Source organism: Polypterus senegalus, chromosome 3 (assembly GCF_016835505.1).
Source record: "Polypterus senegalus isolate Bchr_013 chromosome 3, ASM1683550v1, whole genome shotgun sequence".
Lineage (NCBI taxonomy): Eukaryota > Metazoa > Chordata > Cladistia > Polypteriformes > Polypteridae > Polypterus > Polypterus senegalus.
Window position 1 is genome coordinate 158,467,722 of NC_053156.1, and position 14,201 is coordinate 158,481,922.

Consider the following 14,201-nt stretch of genomic DNA (forward strand, 5'->3'; position numbering starts at 1 on the left):
GTCTTGTCATGGAGAACAGTTTAAACTTTTGAAAAAGAGACAAATGTTTGTATGCAGTGTTTTAAAGTCCCTGTCTCTACAACCTCCTGTGTTTCTGTGCAAATCTGTGACCCAAGCGTGACAATATAAAAATAACAATATAAACGTATGGTTCTTAATTTGCGGATTTTCACCTTTCGCACGGGGTTCTGAAATGCAACCCCCGTGATCGAGGAGGGATCACTGTAAACGTCACAATTCACAAAGAAAATGTGAAATTTTAACAGAACACGTATTTTTATTCATACAAAGAGCATCACAATTACTGCAACACCGATCATTTTACACAGTGCAAATGAACTGTAAAAACTATTAAAAAAAAAACTACTGCAACAGTCTATTATATGTTCAAGGTGCAACTGAAGCCAACTGCTGAAATTCAGTAAATCACCAAGCCAACTGTGCTTGAACTGGCTGCATGCAAACACACAAATGTAAACGCTGATGACTGCAGGCTCGTCTAGTGTTGTGGCCGAATCCCAGAGACATTGGTGCTGCAGTTCTGCCGGGGCCGGCAGTGCTCATGAGCTGGCTGCTCAATGAATGTAAGGCACTGACTGATCAGCTCTGGCGTGCTGGCAAATTGCTCTGTCAAGCAAATATAGCCGGTTGCAGGGTTCAATGTATATACATCGCCAAATATAGTCGCCCCCTGAATGCTGGCAAACTGCACTGAGACACAACTACAGCCGGTTGCAGCATTCAATGAATATACAGTACATCGCCGAATATACTCAGCTCCGGCGTGCTGGCAAATTGCACTGAGAAACAACTTTAGCCGGTTGCGGAGGTCAATGAATGTACGTCGCCGCATATACTTCGCTTCGGTGTGCTTCCAAATTGCACTGTAAACCGACTCTAGCCGGTTGCGGCGGTTTAAGGGTTAAGTGAATATAATTTCAGTTATGTTTGCTAACATGTTTGGAGCTATAATAAATGAGTAAATAGTTGTAGCTGAGCCATCCTCGTTTTTTTTCCTTTTTTTTCGTATAATATTTGAGTTCATATAAATAGTAACACATCTCTAACGTTACGTAACTTGTATTTTGGAGTATATCAGTAATTAGCTTGTTACATATTTTAGTCCGTTTTTTTTTATTTTGGCATAATACAGTACATGATGTGATAAACTACAACTCTTTTCCTTTAGAGTGTGATGATTAAAACATCTTTCTCTGTCTGCAAAATCTTTCTTGTGTATTCATGCTACCTCTACTCCCTCTGAGCGTCTCTTCTCAGCAGCTGGGAACATTGTCTGAAAGAAGAGAGCCAGCCTCACACCAGAGCATGTCAAAATGCTCACATTCCTGCACTGCACTCAGGAATATATGAACTGAATCTTTTATAAACTGTACATTATTGTTTTATTTTATTTGAATTGATGCTTTATTTAAACATTTGGACTTTAAAACACACCAGTGGCCATTTTTGGTTGTTAAATTCACTTTTTTTTTTTTAAAGACTATGTGCACTTTAGTTTGTATTGTTTAGTGCATTTCTTTTTTATTGTGATGGTAACACACATATAAAACATCTGATTATTTTCAAATTCATATGTTTCACTGGTTGTTATTTTAATTTGATTATTATTTATTTTAATCGTGTTATTGCAGAGACGTCAGGGTGACATTCACAGGTGGACAGGCGTGAGAAGATGAGGTAAGACATGCACTCCAGCCCAGAACAGGATATGCAGGCATCAAAATAGTCAGGCATGAAATAATTGTGACTAATCGGGGAAAAAAAATTGAACGATTAGTCGACTACCAAAATAATCATTAGTTGCAACTCTACATGGAAGTTTCACTTTTGTACTTTGTGTTTATTTTTAATTTTGTGCCCAAAGGAGAGCGCCATTTCACATAGGACTCATTTCCACCTTTTACACAGCCAGCTGAGCAACTCAGATATTTCACAATATCATCAATTTTAACATTTTTGTATGTTTCTGTGCAGAGCTGCAAAGTTTATATCATAAACAGCTTTCCTGTTTTTCAGTTGAAAATCCATTTTCAGTAATATACTATCTAAAACATATCTCCACAGGCAGGCAGCATGGTGTAGTGGTTAAAGCTTTGGACTTTAAGGTTGTGAGTTCAAATACTGTTACTGACACTATGCGACCATGAACAACTCACTTGACCTGCCTGTGCTCCAAATGGAAAACCAAAAAGGGATGTAACCAGTATCAGCCAAATAAATAAATGCAAATGTATAACGCACAAGTAATACTAAAGGAATTTTTCAAGAATAGGTGATTTTTTATTCTATTAAATTGAGTGGTATTTTTTTTTTAATCTGTGGCCCTACAGTCAAAACTTTTCTAGTTAACCATTTAGCAGACAGTCTTGATGTGACGTTATCGAGCGCTTTAACATGTAGATTTAGAGAAATGCTGTAGTTGTGTACTTTCAAAATACCACTCAAAATAATGTGGCTTCCGATTTTCCCCACCCATGCAAACTGGTTCTAAGAAGCATATTTTGCTCATTAACTACCTCAAACTGAATGACAGAACTAATATACATACATCTTGGTAATAAGGAGAGGCTACCTGAGCATTAACATAAAATTTGTGCTGTTAGCATGGGTGTTCTCAACTGGCAGATTGTAGATGCAAGTGGACCCCAAGCATGTCAATATGCTACTGTTAATCAGGGAGGCAGAGAGTGGAAAATTGTTGCATGTTACTCACACAAGTAAGAGTTTCACTGTACTTTGAATGTGCGTGAATATAACAGTTACTATTACTGTTCCTAAGCAAACAAAGTATAAAAAGTTCTTACATAAAAACGTTTGTGTTAGCGATGTTTTTACATAGATTGTTGTTGACAGAGAACACACATGAAATGTATGTACTCCAAATGGTGATGTACTTTTTTTTTTTACCTTATAAAGCTCCAGCACTTCACTTGAAGATAAACACTGAGCACTAAGAAACTTTTTTGTGAATTGAACTGCGGTGGTGGGCGGGGGGATGGGATACCAGGCTGCTTGCTGCTTATTGAAACATTTAGGCCGGAGTTATACTTCACGCGACGCGATGCATGCTGCAGCGGACGCTCCTGCTACGCAAGCGTTGTAGTGTTTATACTTGCGCGCGTACTTTACGTAAATCTGGAGGAATCCACCAGGTCGCAGTGCGAGATATTATTGCGGTGAGAACATGTTCGGCTTCTCTGTGTTGTGAATTGCCTAAAACACCAATTAAATTCCGATAACACCTTACCGCAATATCTCTGAAAAAGATGTTTATTGATTAAATCCATAAATCCAGGGATATATGTGTCCATTCCAGGAAGCATTGGGCACGAGTGAGAAACAGTCCCTTGACGAGGCCTCAGCTCATCGCAAGGTGAATACAAGCACACACATACACTAGCGTCATTTTAGCGGCACCAAATCCCCAAATCTGCATCTCTTTGGAAGGAAACCGGAGCACAGTGTGGAATACCAGCAACATAACTCCCTGCAAGACAGCAGTGCTATCGCTCCGCCACCGTGACACCCCCATGTGTATAATTATTCCCCCATGTGTGTATTTATTAACAGTATTCATTATTTAAACGAAATTATATGTAAAATGTAACATACACATTTTAATGCATTTCATCATGAAAGTGATATCAAGTATAAATCTAAAGATTCTAAATGTGCAGAGAGCTGGAATATCATACATTTAATTTGTTCTGTTTGGCGATCTATTGCTGCTTTACGCTGCTGAAACAAAATGCCGATATACAGATGCATCCGTGGTGCTTTTATATTCAAGCGTCGCATATTCCCGATCGTAATGACATGATACATTTTAAAAGTCTCACATACCATCTTTTGTGCCATCTATTTTTTATTGTTTTACTTTACCTGCTGTCAGGTCCAAGAAGCTCGTAGCGATTAAAAACTGGGATGACGTTTACGATCGTCTGCTTTAATGATAAAGTAAACTACGAGGTTAAAATGGACATTTCGAGATTAAAGCCGAAATTTCCACTTTAATCACAAAATACACGTTTTCACCGTGTCCTTTATTTTTTTCTCAGTGGCTCAAATATAACGCTATACATTATGTTGCTGTTAAGTTGCAAAAATTAAAAAATAAAAAAGACATATATAAATGACACGATACATTTTAAAAGTCTCACATACCATCTTTTGTGCCGTCTATTTTATTTTTTTTTTGCAACTTCACATCGGCAACATAATGTATAGCGCTGTATTTGAGCCATTCATTAAACAGCAAAGTGCGCACATTGATCCCCGAAGGATCTCCATAGAGGCTTGCTGTCGCGTTCTGAGCGTGAAGTATAAATGAGCCCTTGCAGGACGAAAGATGCAGAGGCGAGAAAGGATTTAGGGTGGGCCGGAATTACGAGTTTTTTCGTAGGCTCTGGTAATTCTAGTGTTAACACCAATAAATATTCAATAGTAAACGTATTATGCAATACACTATGTTAGACTCTGTTTCACTTTAAGAGTGCAGTCAATTTCCCAATCACATGACGCATATTGCGTCTCGTAATCTAATCTACTAAACTGTATATACTTCAAATGAAAAAAAGTGTTTTTGATTTTACAATGTTCTAAAAAAGCGAATAAGGTATCTAATGTGTGGAACATGTTATTGACTAAAAGGTTGTGTAGAAATTCCAATGAACTTGCATATTTACACACGTCATGAACAGCAGTAAAGCCTGAATTAAAAATTTTGTTAAATTACCAACATTTGATTGAAAATACATTAAAATGCTAAATATTTTGGTCCAAAAGGACAAGAGTTTTTGCCTTAGCCCTCCAGCCCCCTGTACCTTGTTACTTATCTACCTTAATGTACCTTTTGAATACTCTACTGCACAGGGGTGGGTCAGTCTGATGAGAGGTATGATAAATTTACATCGGATAGAGGTTAATGCTTGTGGTTTTACTGTATGACTCAGAAAATTCTATTTCAGGGTCTCCTTTTTTGATCTTACCTGCAGTTTGACTTATAATTTCTAAACAGTTCCAAGTCTATGAATATTTGCCTTTAAACTTCCTTTAGAACACAAGGACAACACACTTGGGGCAGCAACATACTACCGTATTTACTCGTGTATCACATGCCGTCATGTAAGATGTGCACCCTAATTTTCACAAAGAAAATCGTGAAAATCATTTTCCCCCGTGTACGATGCGTGTTGTGGTTGTATAGGAAGTGTTTAGAGAGAGAGCGTGACTGCGTGAACAACTGTGAGTGAGACAGAGCACGAGTGCGCGAGCAAGAGAGAGAGCGCAAGCCCAAACAGTTTCCTCGTGTATGACGCGCACCCGATTTTCTAATGCTAATTTTCAGGAAAAAATGTGCACGTGGTGCACGTGTAAATACGGTATTCTTTATGCCATTGGATGTCAAAGAAAAATTTGAAGCAATTAAGCAACAGTGAGCGCAAAATTTTTTAAATGTGTTTGTGTTGTGGGATGATGCAGGAATAACTTCTTTTGATCTTATTTCATACATTGAAGTAAACTGTGACTGCTGCTTTCTTGGTGCCCAGAGGTTTGTTTGTAAGCTGAAAAATGCAACTTATATGTCAATGGTAATTCACAACATAATGAAGCCGAATCAGTTCTCACTGTGAGAATATCTCACACTGCCACCTGGTGTATTCCTCCAGATTTAGGTAAAGTACGTGCGCAAGTATAAACAGTACAACGCTTGTGTAGCAGGAGCATCCGCTGCAGCATGCATCGCGTGAAGTATAACCCTGGCCTTAGAAATGTAGGCATTTCATTTAGAATTTTTGCCAGTGCGCATGGTGTCCTATACAATCCAAAGGCAATTGGAAACAAGAAGGAACTTTGACAGGAAGAGATCTGACAGACCCAAAGTCACAAATCAACCAGAAGTCAAGTTTCTAAGGGTCACCAACTTGCATGATAGGCATCTCACAGCACAGCAGCTTCAGGCACAGATTAACACTAGAATTACCAGAGCCAACGAAAAAACTCGTAAATCCGACCCAATTTAAATCCCTTCGCACCTCTCCGTCAGCCTCTTTTGTCTTGTAAATGTGTTGATAAACCCAAGTAGCCTGCAATACCAACCCCCCACTACCTCAGAACGGGCAAGAAGTTCTCCCAGTTCCTGCCTTGATTGTTTATCTGGGAGTGTGCTACCCAGAATTGTAAGGGGAAATAATTTGATGTGTTGTGTCTACAACAATCTATGTAAACACATCACAGCTCACTCAAACAGCTGACTAAAATTGATCATTACACCTGACTGCAGACAACCCTGTTGAATCTGACAGCAAAGTAGTCACCACAAGTTTCTAGAAGAAAGCTATGACACAATCAAAGGAAATACCAGAAGAGACAAGGAAAAAAGGTTTCCAACCAGGTAAGGTGACAAAACCAATTCTAAGGTTCTACAATTCTACCTCACCCCATTAAAATATGTCCTCTCCAAATGTAGAACATTATACCAGAAAAGGTCAGTTTGCCAAAAGTACCCCAAGAGCACATCAATAAAGAAATTACAGAAAATCTCAGAACAACAACTGTGCAGGCCTCTCTGGCCTCAGCTAAGACCAGTGTTCATGACTTCACAATAAGAGACAGTATTAAAAAATGGGATTCATGGAAGGGAAGGCAGGAAAATCTGCTATTAGTGCTCACCCCACATTTGCAAAGAAACACTTCAATAATCTCCAAGCTTCCTGCAATGATGCTCTATGTATATAAAAATCAAAAGCAGAACTCTATGGATGATACAGGCTCCACTACGTCTCGTGTAAAGTATATAGTGTAGAGTGTTTGACAGTAAGAAGAAACCTACAATAAAAATGGTGGTGGCAGCATGAAGGTGACTTACCATTATTGAAGGAACCATGAATTCTGTACTTTACAAGGATATTCTGATCATTTGCCTGTGATCTAAACCTTAACTGGGTTAGGCACCAAGACAATGACCCAAAATGCAAAAGCAAGTCTGTAACTAAATGAGAAATTAAAATGTCGGGAATGACCCATTAAAAGTCGTGACTTTTAACCCAATGGAAATGCTTTTACACTCGGAGACCTACCAATGTACCTGAATTAAAGTGGTTCTACAAAAGGTGTTAGAGTAATTCCCCAACAGCAATGTAAAGAACAGTTATCAAATTATAGGAATTGTTTTGTTTCAGTTATTGCTGCTAAATGTGCGGCAACCAAGAATTAACTACATTTTAACTACAGGAGCACACTTACATGGGTGATATGGTTGTTAAATAATTTTGTTCCTTGTATAAAGAACTGATTTCAAACTAATGTGCTTAGTGCTGCAACTAACAATTATTTTGATAACTGATTAATATAGTGATTATTTTGTCAATTAATCCATTACTAAAAGTTTTCTTTTAATTTGAAATTAAACACAAAGTGCATGAACTTTTCAGCAAAAAAAAAAAAAAAAAAGTCTGCATTAAGTTTTCAGAAAGTATTTAAAAAAATATTTTAAACATACTCTGTAGCACCTCTAGCTCTGGTTGTGAAATGAACATGCACACACGTTCCCTAAAAAGATAAAAATTAGTTTGTCACTTTCAGTAAATTAAATTAACTAAACTCACAATGTAGATTATGTATTCAGAACCACATTTAACCAACACTTTGCTGCAAGTGAAAATCTGAATGCCAGCCGATGACATTTTTTGTCACTGATCAATGTCTCTCTCTCAAAATGGATAATTGAAATATCATATTATTTTTGTTCTTAACGTCAGCCATATATCATATATGTTGCATACCAGGGATTATTCCTGCCTTGCATCCAAACATGCTGGGGTAGGTTCCAGGTTTCCTGTGATCTTGCTCTGGATAAACAGGTTTAGATAATGTATATATTGTTCTTAATCTCAGATGGTGTCTCTGTCATTTTGTACCCATCCATACACCTATTACCTGCTCTTACTCTGCCTATTAAGGGCTTACCATTCTTATACATTGGCAATTCAAGTCTCACCACCCCTAACCTTCACAATGATTCAAACCTAACAGCCCTGTTGTCCTAAGCCTCCATGATTTTCATGATCAGACCCGTCAGAACACAAAAGAATCTGTTTTCTGTTTTTGATATCTTTTCAGACATGCAGGTGACAAAATCCTGTCTATAAATTGTATGTGCCGGAGATGGAATCAGAGATCAATATGGTTGTTAGAAAATGAAGTCCAGTATGGGAGTTTTTTGAATGCAGTATAGAACGCTTTCATTATAAGCATACTGTGTTGGAGCAGGATATATTGTATGCTATAGACATTTAGAGTAAAAAAAAAAAACCCTCAAAGCTTAAAATTCACCAAAATGTCATTATAAATTTGCCCATTCTGGGCAATAATAGTAAAAGCAAAAAAGTGGCAACAGTTAGTGCATATTTGTTCAGCACAAATGGCACAGAAAATATTTAAAACATTATAAAATTGTGCACAATTGTTTAAATTCAGTATCTGGTTTTGATTATTCTTGTTTTTATCAGACTAAAACAAAACCAGATAGCAAACCATGTAGTGTAGTAAGCTTCCATTAAAATTAAACTCCTATTCAAAACCGTTAGGTGTACAGTTCTGTCTGATTGTGACACAAAACTAAACTCCGTAGGCCATAATTACTAAAACTAAAACTAATAGATATAAAAATAAAATAGAAATGTGTGTGTGAAATAAAAACTAAATTAAAACTAAAAATACATGATGAAGGAAAACAAACTAAACTGAATTTCCAAGTAAGGTCAGAACAAATATTTTTTCCTTTTAATGTTAGTTTTTATTTCTATAATAACCTTGGTACACATGTTCATTTAGCATCTAGAATATTTAACCAATCGTAAAAAAAAAAATTGCAATTCTGTACTTTTTTTAATATGAAAAATCAAACCTTAATGTTTGGCTAATATGATAGCCCTAAAATAATATTAAGTACATATACATACGCAAACTGATTAGCCACAATATTAAAACCACTGAAGTGAATAACATTGATTACCTCATTACAATGGCACCTGCCAAGGGGTGTGATATATTAGGCAGCAAGTCAGTTGTCAGTTTTTGAAGGTGATGCATTGGAAGCAGGACAAATTGGCCAGCATACAGATTTGAATAACTTTGATGAGGGCCAAACTGTGATGGCTAGACAAAAGGGTCACAAAATCCCATGGTTCACTGACGTACACTGGGAGAAAAGACTAGCCCGTCTTGTCCAATCCCACATGTAACAAAAATTGCTAAAAAAAACAAAATGCTGGCCATGAGAGAAAGATGTCAGAAGACAGAGTGCATCGCAGCTGCTGCATATGGAATGCTGTAGCTGCAGATTGATCAGAGTACCTATGCTGACCTCTGTCCACTGCCTAAAGTGCCTGCACATGAGCATCAAAACTGGACCATGAAGCAATGGAAAAAGGAGGTCTGCTCTGATAAATCACACTTTCTTTGAGATCATGTGCATACCCTGGTGTGTGTGTGCATTATTTACCTGGGAAAAAAAATGGCAGCACAAGGTTCTCTGAGAAGAACCGGCAGAGGCAGTACAATACTCTGAGCAATGTTGTGCTTGGAAACCTTGGATCCTGGCATTCATCAGGATACTGTATTATTTTCACACATACCACCTACCTAAAGACTGCTGCAGACCATGGACACCCCTGCAAAGCACTCCCTGATGGCAATGGCACCTTTCAGCAGGATAATGAGCCCTGCCACACTTCAAAAAAATTTTGCATGAATGGTTTCAGGGACATGGCAAAGAGTTCAAGGTGTTGATTTTGCCTCCCAATTCCCAAGATCTCAATTATATAAAGCATTTATGGGTATCAAGAATTTGTGGGATAAGCAGGAAAAAAAGTCCAATCCATGGAGGCCCCACTTTACAACTTTCTGCTACTAACATCTAGGTGACAGAAACCACAGGACACCTTCAAGGATCTTGTAGAGTTCATACCTCGAGGGGTCTGAGTGGTTTTGGCAGCACAAGGGGGACCTACACAATATTAAACAGGTAGTTTTAATTTTTTTGCTTATCAGTGTAAATCCACACACACAAACTGTTTGTTTATCTATCTATCTACAGTGCATCCGGAAAGTATTCACAGCGCATCACTTTTTCCATAATTTATGTTACACCCTTATTTCAAAATGGATTACATTCATTTTTTTTCTCAGAATTCTACACACAACACCCCATAATGACAATGTGAAAAAAGTTTACTTGAGGTTTATGAAAATTTATTAAAAATAAAAAAATGAGAAATAACATGCACATAAGTATTCACAGCCTTTGATCAATACTTTGTTAATGAACCTTTGGCGGCAATTACAGCCTAAAGTCTTTTTGAATATGACGCCACAAGCTTGGCACACCTATCCTTGGCCAGTTTCGCCCATTCCTCTTTGCAGCACCTCTCAAGCTCCATCAGGTTGGATGGGAAGCATCGGTGCACAGCCATTTTAAGATCTCTCCAGAGATGTTCAATCGGATTCAAGTCTGGTCTCTGGCTGGGCCACTCAAGGACATTCACAGAGTTGTCCTGAAGCTACTCCTTTGATATCTTGGCTGTGTGCTTAGGGTCGTAGTCCTGCTGAAAGATGAACCATCACCCCAGTCTGAGGTCAAGAGTGTTCTGGAGCAGGTTTTCATCCAGGATGAAGTCTACATAGGTCATCAGATCTGATGATTCAAAATGAGACAAGTCCACACCTTCCACTAAACTAACCCACTACAATTTAGGCTGTTGTGTGAGTTCTTAATCCGTACTTGTTCTCGGTCTAACTGCTAATTAGACCCCTGTCCCAAACACTGTTTAAGCATATGCAGCTGTACAATTAACATCAAAATTTGAAAGGTAACATGCCACAGGTGCCAGTACAACCACTTCTGCACAAGTGACAGCACATGTGCCACTGCTAAAGTCTTTCTTTCATTCCCCACACAAAGCCAGGTTAGCTTAACATATGGTCTTGGGGGGTTGCAGGAGTTAAGATGTACTATTTCCCCCATTGGTCTGAGATATGGCTGTAGGGGGTTGGACGAAAACCTATAAATTTGCTTGCTCAACCACATTCTCTCTCTCTCTCTCTCTAACCAATAAATGATGAAGAAGCATTTTTCTCTTGCTAACAACTGAAGACGACCATCACACCATGAACTGAAGACAACACAATGAAGAGCACAGTTTCAGACATATTGAACAGACATGTGGCTGAAAGCCAAGCACCAATGATGCCTTAACTTGAGACATTTTAAGTAACTACAAGTCTGTGTGCCACCTGAGTTACACATCACCATTTTATCAGGTTGTATGGTTGCCAATATTCAAATGTACTGTGCATTTTGTTATTATTTATGAATATTATCAGTAATACATTATTTTATGTGTAACTGAACTCCTGCTTATCTTTTTACTACATCTAATTGCCTGAGGTTATAGATATAGAAGGGAAGATGGGGATAAGTTATAAACAATAATACCTTATAAACAGTGGTTAAGTCTGTGAGATTAGGCATTCTAAGGCTACATATTAATAATATACAGTATATTGCTCTACTTTCCCCTGTTGTATTACTCTACCAAGATAAAACAGTGTAACATAAAATTCTGGATGCACTCTATCTATATATATATATATATATATATATATATATATATATATATATATATATATATATATATATATATATATATATATATATATATATATATATATATACACACACACACACATGTACATAAGTATTCACAGCCTTTGCTCAATACTCTGTCAATGCACCTTTGGCAGCAATTACAGCCTCAAGTATTTATTTATTTATTTTTTTTAATTTTTATTAATTTTATTACAATCCATACAAAGCAATCAAGATTTTACAAAAAGAAGAATTAAGTTAAGAACAGATCGATCGATCCCCACCCCTGAGAGAGAGAGCAAGGCAAACGGCGTTAAATTTAAGGCTTGTAAACATACCTAAATTAAAAATTCTCTGTGCTTTATGAACTTATTTTAAAATATTACTGATTAGATCCTGCCATGTTTTGAAAAAAGTCTGTACAGATCCTCTGACTGAGTATTTGATTTTTTCCAACATCAAATAATATAACACATCTGTTTCCCACTGACTTAAAAGAGGAGAGTTTGGGTTCTTCCAGTTTATCAGAATAAGTCTGCGCGCCAAGAGTGTAGTGAATGCAATCACAATTTGTTTGTCTTTCTCCACTTTAAACCCATCTGGAAGAACACCAAACACAGCTGTTAATGGGTTAGGAGGGATTGTGAGTCCAAGGCTATCTGAAAGGTAATTAAAACTTTTTGTCCAGAATGATGTTAATTTGGTGCAGGCCCAGAACATGTGACTTAGTGAGGCTGGGACTTGGTTGCAACGTTCGCAGGTTGGATAGCCTCAAGTATTTTTGAATATGATGCCACAAGCTTGGTACACCTATCCTTGGCCAGTTTTGCCCATTCCTCTTTGCAGCACCTCTCAAGCTCCATCAGGTTGGATGGAAAGCGTCAGTGCACAGCCATTTTAAGATCTCTCCAGAGATGTTCAATCAGTTTCAAGTCTGGGCTCTGGCTGGGCCACTCAAGGACATCCACAGAGTTATCCTGAAGCCACTCCTTTGATATCTTGGCTGTGTGCTTAGGGTCGTCGTCCTGCTGAAAGATGAACCGTCACCCCAGTCTGAGGTCAAGAGCGCTCTGGAGCAGGTTTTCATCCAGGATGTCTCTGTACATTGCTGCAGTTATCTTTCCCTTTATCCTGACTAGTCTCCCAGTTCAAGCATGATGCTGTCACCACCATACTTCACTGTAGGGATGGTATTGGCCTGATACTTCACTGTAGGGATGGTATTGGCCTGGTGATGAGCGGTGCCTGGTTTCCTCCAAACGTGACACCTGACATTCACACCAAAGAGTCTCAATCTTTGTCTCATCAGACCAGAGCATTTTGTTTCTCATGGTCTGAGAGTCCTTCAGGTGCCTTTTAGCAAACTCCAGGCAGGCTGCCATGTGCCTTTTACTAAGGAGCGGCTTCCGTCTGGCCACTTTACCAAACAGGCCTGATTGGTGGATTGCTGCAGAGATGGTTGTCCTTCTGGAAGGTTCTCCTCTCTCCACAGGAGGACCTCTGAACCTCTAACAGAGTGACCATCGGGTTCTTGGTCACCTCCCTGACTAAGGCCCTTTTCCCCGATCGCTCAGTTTAGATGGCCAGCCAGCTCTAGGAAGAGTCCTGGTGGTTTCAAACTTCTTCCACTTACGGATGATGGAGGCCACTGTGCTCATTGGGACCTTCAAAGCAGCAGAAACCTTTCTGTAACCTTCCCCAAATTTGTGCCTTGAGACAATCCTGTATTGGAGATCTACAGATAATTCCTTTGACTTCATGCTTGGTTTGTGCTCTGACATGAACTGTCAACTGTGGGACGTTATATAGACAGGTGTGTGCCTTTCCAAATCATGTCCAATCAACTGAATTTACCACAGGTGGACTCCAATTAAGCTGCAGAAACATCTCAAGGATGATCAGGAGAAACAGTATGCACCTGAGCTCAATTTTGAGCTTCATGGCAAAGGCTGTGAATACTTATTTATGTACATGTGCTTTCTCAATTTTTATATTTTTAATAAATTTGCAAAAATCTCAAGTAAACTTTTTTCACGTTGTCATTATGGGGTGTTGTATGTAGAATTCTGAGGAAAAAAATGAATTTAATCCATTTTGGAATAAGGCTATAATATAACAAAATGTAGAAAAAGTGATGCGATGCGAATACTTTCCAGATGCACTGTGTGTGTGTATATATATATATCTATATATCTTCGAGCAGTTCGGTTTTGGCATCCATCCTTCTGACATCTATTGGCAAACTGGGTAATGATGGCTGGGTATTAACAACCATTGTTTAAATTTTAGCAGATCTCAGATCTAAAATGACCACGGCAACATAATTATTACTCTGACTCTGATTGAAATTTGTTTGCCAGAAAAAATGAAATTAGGTGCGCCGAAGAGCTGAGTTCACATCTCGCAGCCCCGTTTAAACAGGTAGCTCTTCATTACATCAGCCAAAAAGGTCTATTTTAAGCAAAAATCAGTGCCATGATAACAAAATCATTTCAAGGACTTAAAAAAACAAATAATTATTTGCACAGAA

General features: G+C 38.2%; 1 protein-coding gene across 2 annotated transcripts in view; it reads right to left on the reverse strand.

The window, feature by feature from the left end:
* rab10 (RAB10, member RAS oncogene family) overlaps positions 1-14,201 on the reverse strand; it is a 102,504-nt gene that overhangs the window by 72,327 nt on the left and 15,976 nt on the right. Inside the window, exon 1 of one of the 2 annotated variants that reach the window (XM_039748131.1) lies at positions 7,523-7,578. The exons of the other annotated variant lie outside the window; for it this stretch is intronic. Within the exon in view, the coding sequence (XP_039604065.1) occupies positions 7,523-7,559 (37 nt within the window). The 5' untranslated portion in view covers positions 7,560-7,578. Of the gene's footprint in view, positions 1-7,522; positions 7,579-14,201 lie in introns of those variants that run through there. 2 annotated transcript variants of the gene reach the window in all.